The sequence below is a fragment of the Lathyrus oleraceus genome, chromosome 3 (assembly GCF_024323335.1).
Source record: "Lathyrus oleraceus cultivar Zhongwan6 chromosome 3, CAAS_Psat_ZW6_1.0, whole genome shotgun sequence".
Classification (NCBI taxonomy): Eukaryota; Viridiplantae; Streptophyta; class Magnoliopsida; order Fabales; family Fabaceae; genus Lathyrus; species Lathyrus oleraceus.
In genome coordinates this window covers 14,519,554-14,540,055 of record NC_066581.1, presented here as the reverse complement: position 1 = coordinate 14,540,055, position 20,502 = coordinate 14,519,554, and the positions used below count along the sequence as shown (strand labels likewise).

The window sequence follows — 20,502 nt, the reverse complement described above, 5'->3', positions numbered from 1 at the left end:
GTGTTCGCCCCTATCGAAGAAGAAGATGAGGTATATTGCTGGTTGATGGATTTTGAGAATTTTGGTTATTTGGCGCATTTAAATTCTCCATTCTCCTAGTGGATCTTCCCCTTGGTCTGTGTTCGTTGGTTGTGGCTACTTTACCACTCCTTAATAGAATACAACGAATTCTCTCGGAAGGGAGAAGATGAATGAATAACCAGAATGAGAAAGAACAATTTCACTTTTCTAAAAATGTTAGCACTGTCCCACTAGGCGTGCCAATTTGTTTACCGTGAAAATTGGTAAACAACCGTTGATCTTCCAAATTAATAAATTTGGTTACTTACAGGATTGATCAGATTGACCCTAGGACATGTGCTAATTGTTTAAAGTGAATTCTAGTAAATGTGAACACTTCGACGATGTTTGTAATGATGGTGATTAGTGAAAAATACTTAAACAGTAAAAGACCAACACAAATTAGAGAGAAGCATTGTAAGAACGAAGATAACTAGCAACAAATATGAATCCTTAAAATAAAGAAGTATTTCTGGAAAATAAAGATAAATTGAATTACTTCAAAGTAAATGACAATGGTGTAAAACAAACGTACATTTCTCAATTTACTATTTCTCTACACACGGGTACTTGGTAAATTTTTCAGATTTTGTACATACTTTGACACACACACGATCCTAACACTAAGACCCTCTATTTATACTAATCGAAATAACCGTTTCTAACGACCTTTCAATCACGCCGAGACAAATGGCACTTTGCATGGATGCAACTATCCATTATGCTCCACGTGTACCTTTAGCAATTTCAGATAAGAACAAAGTTCCCTCCTTTATTTGAATTTTGAATTTCTAGTCGAAACCGTCTTCAAACACTAAAGAATATTTCTAAGTCCCTAATGCATACTGATCCTTCTCATCCAGGAACTTTCGACTAGAGCTTCCAATATCAGATTCAGTCGAAAGCATCTTCGCATGAGATTCCTTTTTTTTTTAACTCTTAAAACGGGCGTCGAAATTAGGAGCCAACACCTATCCAATGTTTTCAAAATTATATTTTCAATGGTTGCAAAAGAGGATAACTGTCATGAATATCAATGGGACATTCTCTGACACAATGAAGTAATGCAAAGAAAGAAAAAGGGTCGCCCAAACACCACCCGTATTCGAACCCAAATGGATACGGCGAACAAAATGATTCGATTATGTAGTTCATGTCGATAGCCCGGTCACAATCGTAATAATTGTCCCAGTGTTGGAACAAGCACAACAAGATAATTTTAATTGTACCTCTTTTGCTTTATATTTAAAACAATATTTATTTCACGTGATAACTTTGTGAGGAAATACCATCACAAATAAATACAACACATTCAACACACAAGCAACACATAAACAACAACACAATATACTACAATAAATAAAATACCATTACTATAACTAAGCGATTACAACCTTCAAAACAATTTTGAACATATTATACATCATCCTGTGAACGTCTCTGTCAGTCTTAATATCCACTCATACACGCACTTCTCCATTTTGGTTGAACGTGGACTCAAGCCATTGAATTCTTCTAATTCTTTCACCATCTGCAATTTCTCCATCTAATCAACGGTTCAACGTCCGATTAAGACGTTCAAACGATTCTATATTCCAAAGTCGAATCTTTATCAGAGGCTGCACTGCTGAAAAGATTAAATCAACATTTCTCTTGTGAATGTATTCAGACATGGTTAAAGAACAAAAAATTGAAGGAGATTGAAGTAGAATGAAAGAAAATGAGGTTAGAGGATAAGAAATTGTCTGAAAAAATATGGGAGACACACATGTTATTTATAGATGAAACCATGAATGCATGCGCTAATATCCTAGGCGCCACACTAACCATCTGACACGCACACACTAAATCACACATGCATGCGCCAACTACCATGGCGCCTAAGGGCAATGCCATTGGGAGCATGCGTCAGCTCCAATGACGCCTCCTTTTAATGGTTATTGGATGCGTCAGTTTAATAACTGACGCATCAGTTGAAAAATGGTTATTTTGATAAAAAAATTAAAAATTTATAATTTTAGTATTTTATTTTAAAAAATGGTTATTTAAAAAAAAAGAAAATTTACCTTTATAAAAAAAGTTGGTAGTGTAAAACTACATTTGATTTAATTCGAGTAGTTGAAATTCTATATAACTTTCTTTTTAATTAAATTGATTAAGCATTTTATGAAAAATCATATTTCATTTTTTTTATTGAGCAAAACAATATCAAACTAATTGCAAACACCGATGTAAAAGATCACAGTATTAATCAATATCTCTCTTTCTGTTCATTTCCTTTCCGCTCTTATTGCTTTTCTTTCACTTTTCTTTCACTTTTCTTCTTAGTTTAACAAGTTGGTCACCTCTCTCTCTCTCTCTCTCTCATCTTGTTCTGTATTTCCATGGCCTCCAAGCGGATCCTGAAGGAACTCAAGGACCTTCAGAAAGATCCTCCAACTTCATGCAGTGCTGGTAAACCTTCCTACCTTCAAACACTACTCTTCCTTCCCGTTTTCTTCGATCTACGACTTTCAACTTTTATCTATGCTTTGAATTATGTGTGATCAACAACGATTTCTAAGTTTTCTGTTGTTTACTAGTTTTGTTAAATAAGTGCTTTTTTTTAATCTTTAATTTCAGTTTCGGAGTAATCAAAATTGATTCTAGGATTATAGAAGCTAATTCGATTGTCTCTTTGTGTGGTTGTGGATTTCAATTTGATGCATGTCTTGTAAGATAACTGTTGCTTTAAGATCAAGCTGATTTTATCTCTCTGATATTTGTAATTATTATTTTGTTTTGGTTTGTGAAAAATCTATTTATGAAACTGTTTAATGAGTTCATATTATCTGAAGTTTATGAAACAATTTTGCAATATTTTGTGATGTAAAGTTTGTTATTTTCTTGTGTTTATCTATCACTTTCACAGGCCCTGTAGCAGAAGATATGTTTCATTGGCAAGCAACTATAATGGGTCCCCCTGATAGCCCTTATGCTGGAGGTGTTTTTCTAGTTACCATTCATTTTCCTCCTGATTATCCATTCAAGCCACCCAAGGTATTGCGTTGGTCAATGCGATTTTAACAATTCGAACTTTTGTTGTACTTAACATTTCACGATTCGTATCAGATTTGCGTGTTCATAGTTCAATCGTTAGAGAGCTTTTCCAAGTTCTTGCCTTGATATAGCTAGTTGTACCTTCTAAGTTATAAAAGTCGCAATTTGTTCAATTTCTAACCTCTCTATTTTGCCCGTTTTTACTTGCAGGTTGCATTTAGGACTAAAGTTTTCCACCCAAATATCAACAGCAATGGTAGTATTTGTCTGGATATCTTAAAGGAGCAGTGGAGTCCCGCTTTGACAATATCTAAGGTTCTGCCACTGCTTAACTCTTTAACTCAAATCTGTCATGGACATCACTAATCACTTATGTTAGAAACAACATTTTGCACTGCAAAAATGCGTATAAGTATAAGCACAGTGAAATGCTTTTATAGTGAGTCTAGTTGTAAATGCTAAACATTTTTTGAGTATCATGTAGTACAAGGTTGCATGCATAACTATGATCTTTATGATGATGATGTTTATCCGGCATTGTCTCAGCTATGCATGATTACTTTTACTTTCTGTTGATTTATTATTACTGCTGTTTCTTAAGTGGGTGGGAAGGACTCGTATTTGGTTTTTCCAGGTATTGCTATCCATTTGTTCGCTATTGACGGATCCAAACCCAGACGATCCCTTGGTGCCTGAAATTGCTCATATGTACAAGACAGACAGGTCCAAGTACGAGACGACTGCCCGGAGCTGGACTCAGAAGTATGCAATGGGCTAGCAAGCATGTTGGAAGTACATGTTACTTCCATTCCATTTGCTAAGTGTCATGATGTGTAATATCATATAACATATCTTTTCATTCCTGCCTTTAGCACATTGAAGAGTAGATCTCTATCTATGTTGCTGGTAAGAGTCAAAACATGAGGATTTTATTTTGTTTGTATGAAGATTCTGCTTCTGATGTGAAATATCTGTAGTCAATAATATCAATATTCGTTTTTTTTATTGATAAATAATTGTATTTCCATATGCACTAATGAAGACAAATCCCTTACAATAAGATGTTAACATCAACTTAAGAGATTGTGTTGATTATGAGTTTGCAGTAATCTATGTGGTATTTATAGCTTGTCTTCTGCTTAGTTTCACTAAGCTAAACAGCCTACGAGTCCATTTCTTTATTACCATGTCTTTTCTGAGAGGAATCTTGCTGCCCCCACTCATTTTAAACCCAGCAACCTCCGTGTGATATTATTGCCCTTGTGAGAAATTAAGACCAAAAATCCGGACGAACTATCCGATAGTTGAAACAAAACATCTGGTTCTGACCAAAATATCTGGTAGTGTATACAAAATATCCGATGCACCGGATATTTGAAAATATTTGGAATGTTTACGTAGAATCGATTTTTTAAAAAGATCCGGGAACTATTGGATATTAGTCCATTATTAAAAAATCTGATAATTATGGAAGAGTGTGCAATCGAAAGGCTACGATTTTGTTGACACTTTTATATGGATAGGATTGTACGACGTATTGTATGGTCCAGAATGACTCCATAGTTATATAAATAGGGGTCATGTGTTCTTAACTTGCATAACATCATACAATGCCTCTTTCTTAGTTCCCGTTCAAGGCAGAAGTGTACTAGTTCCCGTTCAAGGCAAAAGTGTACTATGCCTCTTTCTTAGTTCCCGTTCAAGGCAGAAGTGTACTTTAATAGAATGAAAACTCTCGTAGAGTTTCGGCTTCCGGAGGATGTCACATGTCTCGCCTCCTTCACATCCAAGCTGAATGAGTTGTTGGAGTGTACTTTAATAGAATGAACACTCTCGTAGAGTTTCGGCTTCTGAAGGGTGTCACATGTCTCGCCTCCTTCACATCTAAGCTGAATGAGTTGTTGTCTGACATTGATAACATAAATTGGGAGAAATATTGAGTTTCGTGAAGATTTGATCGACAATGATGGCAGGGTGAAATACAATCTTATTGAGTTGAAGATTGGTGAAGATATGAAAGCTATGTGGAAGACATATCACCGTAAGCTAACTAAGGGGTCAATTAAGTTTGATGCAACAATCTCTAGATTTGTGGACGGCATAATCAAGATGTTGAAACGTCCAAAATCATCTAGTAGTGTCTAGGTTTTCATGTCCCTTATTGTTATTTTATGTTTGTTGTAATGTGTTAAGTTATGTTCATTTTCCAAACTTGTAATCGATAAAATATTATGTAATAAAAAGTACGGTGCTAAATAGTCTAGTCATAAAATATACAAATAAGATAAATCTAAAATCAAATATCTAAATAGGCCCCCGACGAGCACTGTGTGATGTCCGCGCTGCCAAACTATAAACCTCTCCATTTGGGTTCATCAAACCTATGAGGTTATCCATAATGAATTCTATTATCTGCATGTGCTAAGCGTCATCTGCATCATGTGGAAGCGGTGGAGGTGGCACTATGCCATCAGATGGTACCCCAACATCAGGATGAGAAGTACCATCATGTGAAGATCCAACATGAGAAGGTCCAACATCATCTCTATGATGCCTAGGTGAGATGATGCGAGAGTGTGATACAGTAAGGTATCAATCAAATTACTCATCCACATACTTCGCAGGGAACTGAACCCTACTGCACGATCTTTAATGGCACATGCAGAACTCGTAATGTTACCACAAAACCCACTATGAATGCCCTTAAATGAAATATTAGAGATTGGTCGGGGGATGTCATGTACATATCCAGACTAGCGCAAACACATCTTAGGTAAGCGTCTAGCCACTAACCCATCCCATCGTAGGTAAGCAGAAAAAGTATAGCGTCCTCGACCTCCTCATCCACTCTATGGCCTATGTAGGGTGTCCAGATGACATCATCTAGAGTCAGCGCATTAATCATCCTCATGTACTCCACGACACCTCCCTGATGTGCATGTCTGCTCCTCCATTTCTTGGCCCGTGGGGACCCAACAATGATAGAAACAACCCATCTGTCACAAATGGATGGAAAATGCTCGTATATCCAGTACTGGACACAGTAAAAAAATACTCATGTAACCATAAATAATATCATAAATATAAATAACATAATAAGAAATAATAATTTTAATTATACCTGAAACAAACTCATATAACTGGCAAGCTGCCTAGTCTAAAAAACAGTCGCCTCTCCAAGGGCAACATGTAGAACCGTCAATGCAGCACACCCCTATGCACATATGCAATGCTCAAGGGTGTTATACAACCACGTTCATTTCAGACCGATGTATACATGAAACTTATCCCATAAGATAATACATACTACAAGATGTAACATATATACCCTAGCACTTGCCTCATACATACTTCTATGCACTAGCTCGCCATACGTATCCCGCAACCAAGATAGGAGAAAATGAGCACCCCTCATATAATTAAACTCCTCAATCAAACTCTCCTCTGTAACCCCCATGTACTATACAACTGTCAAACATGCAGTCTCCTGACTAATGATATGAGCGGTGAGGAAAATACTTGCTAGCATAATATGGAAAAGCGATGAGACATCATCCAATGTAATCATCATCTCACAAAATGGAAAATGGAATGAAGATGTCTCCTTGTGCCACCGCTCAACAAAGGTTGTCAATAGATAACCGTCAAGCATGGTCAGCGAATTTCCTACCGGGAAACCCCCATTTGTGTGCACAGACAGGTTTGTCGAAGCAGTGGCATAGACATTTGTCTCAATAGAATGATTAACCTCAAAATCATCAGTAGGTGGCGCCTCAGTAGTCTCTAGAGTGACCACTACAGTACACGATGACTCTGCTCATAAGGATGGGGCACTTCTGCCATCTCAAAAGTATGAGCAACATCTATCTCTGTTGGATCATGCACATCTATCTTTGTCTCTGTCAGATGAGGCACATCAACTACCTCATCCTCAACATCTCTCATCCATACAGAAGCAAATCGAGATCATATACGTCAGATAGTGCGGGGTGCACGAAACTGAGTGTGATCGAGATCCTCCTGTGAGAACCAATCGATGCCACTCTCCCTGCCATGAGATGCGTGTCCTCCACATCATATACCCTCTCTCGAGCCCTGCAAACAGCTATATCATGCAGTCAACCAACAATCGTACCATATGCGCCTCTGGCCTTCACTGAAAAAAGAAAATAACTTTTTTTAGCCTACCATATTTTTAAAAAAATCCATAAATTTCAAACTTTTTGGATTTTTCAAAATGTGCAGTAACGATGCATACACGTATCCAGATTTTTCAAAAAATCTGGTTGAATGTATGCATTTTTATCAGACATTTCAAAAATCTGGAAAAATGGATGCATTTTTACCTCACATTTTGAAAATCGGAAAAAATGCAAAAAATCCAAAAAATACTTAAAAGTGCGGTAAAAAATCATACTTACTTGTCATCAAACGCAAAATATTCGGTAGTGTATGTGAAATGTCCATAAATTTACAGAGGTTTTGTAACAATTCGAATTTCTCCAATAGTTTTTGTGAAATGAAATATAATTTTGTTCAAGGATAATATAGTAAAAACATAAGGGTGTGGAGGTGCCAAGTACAATTTAAGGGGTGGAAGTAAGATTCCTCATTTTCTGAATTAGGGTTATTTTCATTTAATATCTCATAATATTGAAAATATATGATATTCTAAAATATTTTTCGGATCCGGTACATCACCGATACTTAGGATTGACAATGAATCGAACCAACTCGAACATAGTTTGAAACTCGATTCGATAACTAAATCGTTGAATTTGGTTCATGAACCAAATGGGTTGAATATGAACAAAAAATTAAGTTAGTTAACTAAATGAGCTGAATTTGAACTATATATAGTTCAACTCGTTAGGTTCATGAGTCAACTCGATTATATATATATGAGTTAACTAAAAGTATTTATATTTTATTGGAGTTTTTGAATAAAGATGAGAAATCAAAAATTTAACAAGTACCAGTTTTTTCAAAATAACCTTAAGTTACCAGATTTTTTATTGATCAGTAAAAAATTCGATAGTGTTAATTGAAGGATTGAGATTTTCTCAACAATTTTGTATGACTGTGATTGCACCGATAGTTTTTTGTGGTCCAAAATGAATTTAAAGTTGTATAAATAGGTGTCATGTGTTGTTAAGAAAAACATCTTATAAGACCTCGGTTTTTGTGTAAGATAAAAGTGTACTTCAACAGGGTGAAACATCCTATAGTGTTTTGGCTCCCGGAGGACACCGCATGTCTCTCCCTTCTGAGATCCAAGTTGAATAATATGTTTCCCGACATCGAGAATAGAAAGGAGAGTAAGATCGAGTTTTGTGCAAACTGGAGTGATATCGACGGAAAGGTGAAATACAACCTTATTGAGTTGAAGACTGGTGAAGATTTGGAAGTTATATGGAGAACATATCACCCTGGGCTAACTAAGGGACCAGTTGAGTTTGATGCGACAATTTATAAGTTCTTCGATGACACAATTAAGATGTTGAAACATTCAGAATCATGTGGTATTGTTTAGGTTTTCTTATTTACTATGGTTTTGTTAAGTTATGCAATCTTCTATCTAAGTTATGTAATTGTTTTTTAAATGTTAAGTTATGTTCATCATGCATCAATGGAAGTTCCAAAATGTTATCTAATCAACAATGTTGTGCGAATGTCTGAGTAATACCACACATAATATACAAATAGTACAAAATTGATAGAAGGTCTAAATAGGTCCTCAATAGGCTATGTGTGTTGTATGTGATGCCAAAGTATAAACCTCACAATATGGGTTCACCAAACCCATGAGGCTATCCAGAATGGTCGCTATCATATGTAGGCCCTAAGCATCATCTGCACCATGTGGAGGTGGTGGAGGCAGAGGCATGTCATCAGAAGGTTTGCTAGCATGAGAAGATCCAGCATAAGAAGGTCCAGTAACATCTCTATGTTGCCTAAGTGGGATAATGCGAGGGCGTGCTACAGTAAGGTACCACTCCAAGTACCCATCCACGCACTCCATAAGGAATTGAACATCCATTGCACAATCTCTATTGGTACAAGCAGAACATAAAATGTGACTAACAATCCTCAACAATTGTCTTGACCACCGTTGGCATCAAGACATTTGAGAACTTCATTAGTTTCCTCCATGGGTGGGCACCTTTAGCGGAATTTAGTCATGTAACAAACAAAGTAAAAAATGTTAGTTATTTTCAAAGTATGAATAATAAATAAAGTCACATCATCAAAATATCATATACGTACCTCTTCTTGCCATAATTTGAATGCCACATTATCAACATATCTAGTGGGCACAAAATAGTCATTAGGCTCTTCAGGAAACTCTCCATCAGTGTGTACATAAGGCTCTATGAAAACCAAAGTAGTGACATCTGTCTCAACTAGAGGAGTAACCTATGTAGTAGTCAGAACCTCTATCTCAGAAGGATGGGGCACCTCTGCCATCTCAAAAAGATGTGACACATTTGACTAATCCACCACCTGCATGGCATCCTCAACATCTGCTTGGACATCCTCAATAGCAGGGCCATCATTAGGATCTTTGGTACATCCAACAACAACTCTCAATCCTCTACTGTGAGTACTACGGGGTGCACGAAACTGATCGGTCAATGAACGCCTCATGTGAGAACCGACCAGGGCTACTCTCCCCGCACATAGATGCGAGTTCTCTATGTAATATCGCTTCGCTCGAGTCGTAGCTGCAACAGCTTCGGCTCTACTAGGTTGTCGAGAAGCAATCGTGTCATCTGATCCTCTATTCCTCACTAGAAAAATGCAATTATTTAACCTATCGGATTTTTGAAAACACCGATAACACTGACAATTATGGATTTTTCAATAAAAAACTAGTAAAAATGCATACATTTTCTAGACTTTTTTAAAAGTCGGTACAAACCATACTTGTTTCCAAATTTTCCAAAAAAACCGATAAAAATATATGAATTTTTATTGGTTATTTTAAAAAACCGGGTTTAATGTATGCAGTTGTTTTGTCAGATTTTTGGAATTATCTGGTAAAAACACATATTTTGTATCCATTTTTATCATATTTTAAAAAAAACTGTAAAAATGCACACAAAATATGTGTTTTTACCAGATATTTTAAAACATCCGACAAAATTGCATGAAAATATAATAAAAACAAAAAAATACGGTTAAAAATTAATGTTTACTGGTCATAAATTTTAAATATCCGGTAGTCTGTTTGAAAAATCTGGTTTTGATTGTTGGTGCACAAGAACGAAAAAGATGATAGAAGATGATGAAAGAGCGAGAAAAATGTTGTAACTAACTTCTTGATCAAAAAATGAAAAATAGTTACAAAATAAGTTCTAACAAACTGAATTTGGATTACACTTTAACATCATCCATTAATCCACGTTCAAGACTAAAATCAGCAACACCAATTCCATCCCTCAAATGGATAAAGTGTTCAATCTTGATAGGTTTAGTCAACACATCTGCAAGATTCTTCTGAGTGCTACAGTGAACTATTTCTAGCACTCCATTTTGAGTTTGATTTTGCATAAAATAGAAATTTCTGTCAATGTGCTTGCTTCTTCCAAGCAACACTGGATTCTTGGAAAGACTTATAGTTGATTTATTGTCAATCATCAACCTCACATTCTTTCTCACCTTGATCTTCAGATCCTGTAATAAGTTCATAATCCAAACAGCTTGACACGCAGACAAAACACCAATAATGTACTCAGCTTCACAAGTTGGAAATCAACCACTGGTTGCTTCTTAGAACATGAAGAAATGGGACTTCCCAGATACTTACAGAAATATCCAGAAGTACTTCTTCTGTCAACTCTGTCTCCACACCAATCAGAGTCTGAATAGGATATCAGCTCTGAATCAGATTTAGCATCAGAAGGGAACAAAACTTCATACCTCAGAATCCCCTTAATATACCTCAGTACCGTGACAACATCTTGATAATGTGGCCACTTTGGTTTGTTCATAAACCTACTCACCATTTCAACTGCATAGCAGATGTCAGGTCTGGTGTTATAGAGATATCTCTATGAACCCACAAAAGTTGTAGCATCTACATCATCATTCTCAACATCAGAATCAAACTTGTGATTTGTTTCAGTAGGTGTGATTGCAAACTTTTAATTTATTAGCTCAAACCACTTCAGAAGATCAAGTTCATACTTCAGTTGATGCAAAATTATAGCCTTATTAGAGTAGATAATCTTCATCCCTAGAAAATATACCATATTTCCTAAATCAGTCATCTCAAACTCATTCATCATCACCTTCTTGAACTTAGCTAACTCATCTGAACAACTCACTATTAGCAATATGTTATCAACATAGAGACACACCAGAATCATATTGCTATCAAATGTATGCTAAACATTAACACCATACTCCATCTCACATTTTCTGAATCCTAGAATCTTGAAAAATGAATCAATCTTCAGATTCTAAGCTCTAGGAGCTTGTTTCAGTCCATATAAGGCTTTATGCAACTTGTACACCATCGCTTCCTGATTCTTTTTCATAATTCCATGAGGTTGTGACACATAAACTTCCTCTTGTAAATGACCATTCAGAAATACAAATTTCACATCTAAATGCATCAGACGCCAATTTTTATTAGTAGTTATAACAATCATCAATATGATTGTTTCATATCTAGCTACAGGTGCAAACACCTTAAAAATAATCTAATCCATATTTCTGTAGAAATCCTCTAGCTACTAACCTTCCTTTGTGTTTTCCAATTGATCCATCTGGCTTCAGTTTCAACTTGTAAACCCATCTCACACTATTGGCTTTCTTGTTCTTTGAAAGTTCAGTCAACTTCCAAGTCTTGTTTCTTTATAAAACCTCAAGTTCTTCTTTCATGGCCTTCAACCACACTTCCTTCTTGAGAGGTTTTTCAATACTTATTGGTTTATAGTCTACCAACATGGCACACTGAATGACTTCCCCTTCAGAGTCTATCTCAGTATCTTGCAACATGTCAAACTCTACAAATCTTTTTGGTATTACTATGATTCTTTGTGGTCTCTGAACTTGTTCAGAATCTTCTTCAGATGCTAGAATAGTATCAGATGTTAGACTACCTTCAGAGACTGGACCACCTTTATAGGCATGATTACCACCAGAGTCTAGATCATCATCAGAATCAGATTCACCTTTAGAGACAGATTCACCTTCAGACTCTACTTCAGTATCAGAGTTACCTTCAGACTCTGACTCATCTCTAGAGACAGAATCTCCTTAACACTAGTGTTTCTCAATCCCTCATAATCAAGAAATGTGATTCTTTTTCGATTTCAAACGTCAATTCAACGTGAATTTAAAAAATGAAATCAATCACACACGTCTCACGTACACTCATGTTTCTCGTTTTTGAATCTGAACCGAAGCTCTAGATATCAATTGCTAGTGCATAATAATGAAGAAGATGGAAGATGATGAAAGGCAGAGAAATATGTTGTAACTAACTTCTTGATCACAAAATCAAAAATAGTTACAAAATAAGTTCTAACTATCTGGATTTGGATTACACTTTAATATTGATAAGAGGTTTTGCAAATATTTGAATGAGTATAACGATTATGTAAAATAAATTTTAATATTTTACAAGGTTAAAATGATAAATTTATACGATCCGTGGGAATGTTAGGTCAAAATAAGGGATAATAGGATAAAATTTCTATTTTATTTTATCTCGTTATGATTCATATTTAAAAAACACTCATAAATTTTTTTCCTCTTTAATTAATCTTCTTTATCCTCTCGCGACTCTTAGTATTTATTTATAACAAGAATCAAACTTTTTTTTAGTATTCTTCTCTCAAGTTTAATTATAATTTTTATTTTGCGTCTATTTAATATCCTCACACTATTACTATTTTATAAGTTTGATTTCTTATTTTCATAAGTCTTTTATCAGTTATTAAATTTTGCAAATTTAATTCAACTTTTATTTTATAGACTTTATTTTATATACATATCTGAAATATATTATCTTTTATATTTTTTAATGATTGACATTATTGAATTGTAATTCCCTGTGTCGAAGCAGGTTGCTCGAGAGAGCAAGGAAGTGTCGAACCACCTAGTGTATTGAGTTGTGTTAGTGTGTCAAAGTTACTCAAGAACCAAAATCCCAAAACTATGGACCACATTAAATTGTTTTTTTATTATTAGTACTTATTATAATAAAAATAAGAAACCGTTACATTCTCCCACTTGGTCCATAGAACTAATTATTGGCATAAATGAGTTATGGAAAACTTACTCAAGAAATAAATATGTGAATCATAGAGATAGTCCCTCTTAAAACGAGTAGTCTCATCTATGTATTACAACATGTCTATTTTCAAGTATATATCCGTAATGTGGTAACTAACTTGATGAATAAACCAATGTTTACTCTTGGTCCAGATGTAACATATTTTCTCAAACTGGTGTGCGCATGAAAATGAGAAAACATCACAATATAAGAGTTTTATTAATAAACTGTATGTATACAATCATAAGGAGGATCCAAGTCCCATGTTCTCTACATGATCCTTAAATTTTATTGGTGGCATGCCCTTAGTCAAAGGATCAGCGATCATTAAATCAGTACTAATGTGATTAATAACTACTATTTTATCTTTAACTCTTTCTCTAATGGCTAAATACTTTATGTCGACGTGCTTGCTTCGACTTCCACTTTTATTGTTCTTAGCCATAAAGACAGCTGCTGAATTATCGTAAAAAATCTTCAGAGGTTTAGAAACATAATCCATGATTCTAAGCCCAAAAATAAAACTCTTAAGTCATACACCATGAGAAGTAACCTCAAAATAGGAGACAAACTCGACTTCCATAGTAGAAGTAGCAACCAAGGTTTGCTTAGTACTTCTCCCTGAAATAGCTCCATCAGCCATCATAAAAATATATCTTGATGTTGATTTGCGAGAATCAACACAACCAGCAAAGTCGGAGTCTGAATAGCCGATCACATCAAGATTGTCCGTCTGCCTATACATTAGCATGTAATCTTTTGTTCCTTTAAGATATCTTAACACCTTCTTTGCAGCTTTCCAGTGATCCATACATGGATTACTCTGATATCTTCCTAAGATTCCAACAACAAATGCAATGTTGGGCCTTGTGCATACTTGAGCATACATAAGACTTCCAACAACAGAAGCATATGGAATGTTCTTCATTTGTTCCCGCTCAAAATCATTCTTAGGGCATTGATTCAAATTAAATCTATCGTCCTTGACAATCGGCGCAACACTTGGTGAACAATCTTTCATTCTAAATCTCTCTAAAAGTTTATTGATGTAGGTTTCTTGTGATAGACCCAAAATTCCTCGAAGTCTATCTCTGTGGATCTTAATGCCAATGACATAAGTTGCCTCACCCATATCCTTCATATCAAAGTTTTTAGAGAGGAATTATTTCACCTCATGTAGAAAACCTTTATCATTGGTTGCAAGTAGTATGTCATCCACATACAAAATGAGAAAACACATTTTACTCCCATTGATCTTCTGGTATATACATTGATCCATGGGGTTTTCAATAAACCCAAGTGAAGATATCGTTTCATGGAATTTAAGATACCATTGACGAGAGGCTTGTTTTAAACCATATATGGATCTCTTAAGCTTGCAAACCAAATGCTCACCACTATTAGAAGAGAAACCTTCAGGTTGTTTCATATAAACCTCCTCCTCTAAATCACCATTAAGAAAGGTTGTTTTCACATCCATTTGATGCAACTCAAGGTCAAAATGTGCAACTAATGCCAATATGACACAAAGAGAATCTTTCTTAGATACAGGAGAAAAAGTATCAGTGTAATCAATTCCCTCCTTTTGAGTAAATCCCTTAGCAATGAGTCTGGCCTTGTATCTCTCAATGTTGCCTAATGAATATTTCTTGGTTTTAAAGACCCATTTACAACCAATGACCTTTGCCCCATTAGGTAACTCTACAAGATCCCATACGTCGTTGTTTTTCATGGAATTCATTTCATCATTCATGGCATCATACCATAAATTTGACTCTTTACAACTCATGGCTTGTCTAAAGCTCTCAGGATCATTCTCAGCTCCAACATTATAGTCAGATCCTTGTAGATACACAATGTAATCATTAGGAATAGCTGATTTTCTTGTCCTAGTAGATCTTCTTAATGTTTGATCAACATTTTCTTGTGGATCTTGTTGTTCAACTAATTGTTCATCATCTTGATGACCAACTTGATTTACTGGATCATCAGTAGCTTGTGGAGTCTCGATGATTGGTTGATCAACATCCATTTGAACTTGAGGGATGTTGTAAATAGTAACCAATCTATTACTTGAAGTGGAAGGTTCATACTTTATATCATCATGCACAGAAATTGAATTTTTGATTTGATCGCTCCCACTAGTCAAATGATTTTCAAGAAACTTTGCATTTCTTGACTCCACAATCCTAGTTGTATGAGATGGACAATAAAATCTATAACCTTTAGACCTTTTGGCATATACAATGAAATACCCACTAATGGTCCTCGGATCTAGTTTCTTTTCTTGTGGGTTATAAATCCTCACCTCAGACGGACATCCCCAAACACGCATATGTCGTAAACTCGGCTTCCATCCTTTAAATAACTCAAATGGTGTCTTTGGGACAACCTTGGATGGAACCCGATTTAGAATATACACAACCGTCTTTAGTGCTCCATTCCATAATAATTTAGGAAGATTAGAGTTGCTAAGCATACTCCGCACCATGTTCAATAATGTTCGATTTCTTCTTTCTACAACACCATTTTGGTTCGGAGAACCGGGCATGGTGTATTGGGCAACAATCCCATATTCTTGAAGAAACTTAGCAAATGGACCAGGTGCTTGTCCACTCTCAGTGTATCTACTATAGTATTCACCACCTCGATTTGATCTCACTATCTTTATTTGTTTTCCACACTGGTTCTCAACTTCAGCCTTAAAGACTTTGAAGGCATCCAATGCTTCATATTTATTGTTAAGCAAATAAATATTCATATATCGTGAGTAATCATCTGTGAAAGTGATGAAATATTTCTGACCATGTGCATCCATATCAGGACAACATATGTCTATATGTTTTATTTCTAATATACTTGAACTTCTATTGGCACCTTTCTTAGACATGTTGGTCTGCTTTCCGTTAATGCAGTCAACACAAGTTTCAAAGTCAGCAAAATCTAGAGTATTAAGTACCCCATCTTTAACTAACCTTTTAATTCTCTCTATGGAGATATGTCCTAATCTCCAAGGCCATAACATAGAAGAATTCTCATTAATATTACACCGCTTAGTGCTAGTTTGAACATGCATTGAACTATAAATGGATTCGATTTGTAAATTAATACGATAAAGACCATCAGACAATATACCATTCCCAACACATTCCGAATTATAAAATAATTCAAACAAGGTGTCTTTAAAATTAAAGGAATATCCAAAAGGTACAAGTCTAGAAACTGAAATTAAGTTTCGTGAAAAACTTGGTACATAAAAGGTCATTTCTAATTTCAAAACAAAACCATTATTCAAAATTTTGCAAGTTCCAATAGCTTCCACATGTGAGCCCATCCTGCTTCCTGATAGGATAGTCCATTCATTTCCCACTGGCTTCCTTAGGTTTTGCATACCCTGTAAGGAATTTGTTATATGGATTATTGATCCAGAATCAATCCACCAGGTGTTAATATTAACACCGGTCATATTACATTCATAACAAACAAATGAGAATAAATTACCTTTCTTCTCAAGCCATTCTTTGAATCCAGGGCATTCCTTCTTCATGTGTCCTCCCTTTTTACAGAAGTAACACTTTGATTCTTTCTTGATATCACCTTGCGGTGGTATTTTGAATTTCCCTTTCTGATTGGCTTGTGACTTGTCAATTTTGAAAGCTTTGTTCTTCTCGCGAGTGCTTTTCAGCAATGCACTCTCACTCTGTTCCATTACAAGCCTTTCTTCTTCCTGAACACACATGGTCATTAATTTATTGATTGACCATTTATATTTATGTGTATTGTAGGAGATCTTGAAATGCCCATACTCAGACGGAAGGGAGTTCAGAATATAGTGCACCAGAAAGGAGTCAGACATATCAACCTCAAGTTTCTTAAGTTGAGCTGAAATGTCATGCATTTTCATTATGTGCTCACACACACCTTTCACACTGGTGAGTCGGTAGGAGGAAAATTTCATAATTAATGTGCTTGCCAAAGCCTTTTCAGAAGTGACGAACTGATTGTCAATGACTTTCAGCAAATCACAGACATTCTCATGCTGATTGACAGAACCACGTATTCCACTTGTGACCTTAGTCTTAATGAACATCACACTGAGCCGGTTGGATCTCTTCCACCGCTCATATAATGCGATTGCAGCTGGAATACTTTCATCTGTAATTGCAGGTGGTTCGTCTTTCCTAATAGCATAATCTATGTCCATCAATCCTAGATGGAGGAGAATTCTTTCCCTCCACACCTTATAGTTATCTCCTCTGAGCTCGGGAATATCACATCAGATATCAGAAAAATTAGCAGGTTGAGAAGCTAAAAAGATAAACAAAATTGATGTCAAAATTTGAGGCATAAATATTATCCAAATTGTATGTATTATTAATATAAACATACCATAAAATAAATCTTGCAACATAAAAATTACCTGTGCGCTAAATTTTAATGTAATAAGATTTCAAAAAAAAAATTGTGATAGATTTTTCAAACCTCATACTTTACGTGCATTATATAATTTTGTTTTTCTATCCAAAATTAATACTTTATGATAAAACTATCAAATTATGTACCAATTCATAATTCCTGTGGACAAGTTATGAAAATATTTTGACATTTTATCCCAATTAATCATACAAGTATAATAAAAATTCTTGTAGGATAAAATTCATTATACCACGTATAATTAATTACAATTTTGTGTCTAATAATTTATGTGATCTCAAAACTTTACAAAAAATAATCTCAATTAATTTAAGGATGCTATGGCTAATCCAAATTAATCAAAATTATAACGACCACTAGACATAGTAACTCAATTATATGAGAGAACAAAAATAAATAAATAAGATCTCTTATATAATTGCTTAACAAAATAATAACATTATAAATCAATTTTAATTTTTGCACAAATTGAATTCAAAGATTAAATAATAAGGCATAATAATCAATAAAAATGAAATCATATGGATATGAACATAATCAAAATACATGTTTAACAAAGTAGTCCAGTGGTAACATTAATGAATGCCATGAATTAAGACTTGGGTTCAATATCTAGCCATAGCAAAAATAAAAAAATAATTTTATTATTGCTCACGCGATTACTGTTCATGCCGTAAGTGAAAAAAAGTGAGAAAGTAAATTATTTAATCTTTTGATATGTTCCTGATAACAAAAGAACAACAAGATCAATCAAACAAAATGCAGAAATAGAATTAGAGGTTTTACCTCCAGCCATCTCTCTCAATATAGATGGTATATTTCTTTTGCGATGAGAGAAAGCTTTGATCTTTTGCAATGAGAAAAAGCTTTAGGGATCAAAGACTATTTACAGGCTTGATTCTACCATCAAGAATTTAAAGTCATTAAAACTCATTATCACCCAATTAAGTGGTCATATCAATTTACATTAAAACCAAAATAAATCATACCTTTTTCAGAACCAAAATCCCAAAACTATGAACGTATATTTCTTTTGCGATGAGAGAAAGCTTTGATCTTTTGCAATGAGAGAAAGCTTTAGGGATCAAAGACTATTTATAGGCTTGATTCTACCATCAAGAATTTAAAGTCATTAAAACTCATTATCACCCAATTAAGTGGTCATATCAATTTACATTAAAACCAAAATAAATCATACCTTTTTCAGAACCAAAATCCCAAAACTATGAACCACCTTAAATTGGTTTTTTTTATTATTAATACTTATTATAATAAAAATAAGAAATCGTTACATAAGGTAGGTTCAGAATAGAGATATGCTGTGACATAAAAAACAAAGGAAATAAACAAAAAAAAATAGTTAGATGATCAAATATCCAATAGTAGCAATATAATTAAGCCAAAAGGAACTTAAATCAAAAAAGACTTATGTCTTTTAGCCACCACCAAGAAATGATTATGACATTTTCAATCAACTACACAAGTTTTGATTCTTTGTTATCGAAAGCACACAATTTTACCCCCCTCTTCTATATATTTGTCAATGAAATGACTTGAAAGAACTTACCGGTCTCCTTATTAAAAGAATTAGATCCACAAATTTGAAAAACAAAGATCTAATATCAAACTTATTGAAGGACAATCTTTCAAATCTGAGACAAGTCTCCGATGAAGATGTTCTTCTAGAATATTCAAAGTTTCGAGCAACTATAGAAGAATTTGATTCGTTTCTTAGATGTAAATATATCTAAAGTTGAAAAAAATTATAAGTATTGAGAGACACGGTGTCCAATACTTATAAGGAATGCATAATCATCTTCCAACTGATGAATGCACAATCACTAGTCACTATGGAGACTGTTCACATGTTGTTAGGTGTGAGTGTGAATGGTTTAGTAGTAGTTGAACGCACAAATGTGGCATATGAGACGGTTCTAGAATTATTGGGGTGCCTTTAGAGGACAGTGATAGAAAAAGGCAAAACATTAAAATTAAATGGCTAGGGGACCATTACAATGCTATGAGATTAGACGAGAATTCTACTGAGAAAGTGAAACTTTGGAAAATTTGAATGTATATTTGATTGCTTTTTGCAGGCTTATTATTTCCTAATACTAATGGTAACACTATAATCTTCAGTTTTTACCATTATTAGCATACATAAATAAAATAGGTAGACATAGTTGAAACGTTGTTACTTTATCGCATCTATATATAAATTTGTGTAGATGCGCTAAAAAAATATGCATAATTTTGTTGGCTGTGGAGTTTTACTTCAAGCTTGGGGTTGGTCCAAAATATCAAAATTGTCACCAACAAATCTCAATCCATTCCAGTTTCCATATGCGACCAAATACGTATAAAAAGTTATTTTTTAGATATATTTTTTCTACGTATTTTTTAATAACTATTTCTTTTTTAGGTGGTTCGCATATGAGATGAATTACGAAAAAACCGTTCATCATTGTGCTCCTGCATATCAGGCGTTCTTCGATCATTTTGAGGCGGATGATGTATTATCTTCAAGACTTATACTACTAATATTTAAAGTTTATTTATATTTTTTTAACTAATCAGTTTTACTACTACGTAACAATTTCTATGGAGGCCCTATCTTGGACTTTAAGATGGGGGTCCAACTGAAAGTGACATGTGGAGTGCAATAACGCTTTTAATATGTT

The 20,502-nt window shown here is 34.6% G+C and overlaps 1 protein-coding gene across 1 annotated transcript; it reads left to right on the top strand.

The window, feature by feature from the left end:
- Positions 1-2,304: 2,304 nt before the first annotated feature.
- On the top strand, positions 2,305-4,104 carry LOC127132142 (ubiquitin-conjugating enzyme E2-17 kDa). The gene is made up of 4 exons (XM_051061017.1): positions 2,305-2,514; positions 2,972-3,099; positions 3,310-3,414; positions 3,734-4,104. Exons 1-4 carry the CDS (start codon positions 2,445-2,447, stop codon positions 3,875-3,877), a joined length of 447 nt encoding a protein of 148 aa, XP_050916974.1. The 5' UTR covers positions 2,305-2,444; the 3' UTR covers positions 3,878-4,104.
- The last annotated feature ends 16,398 nt before the right edge of the window (positions 4,105-20,502 follow it).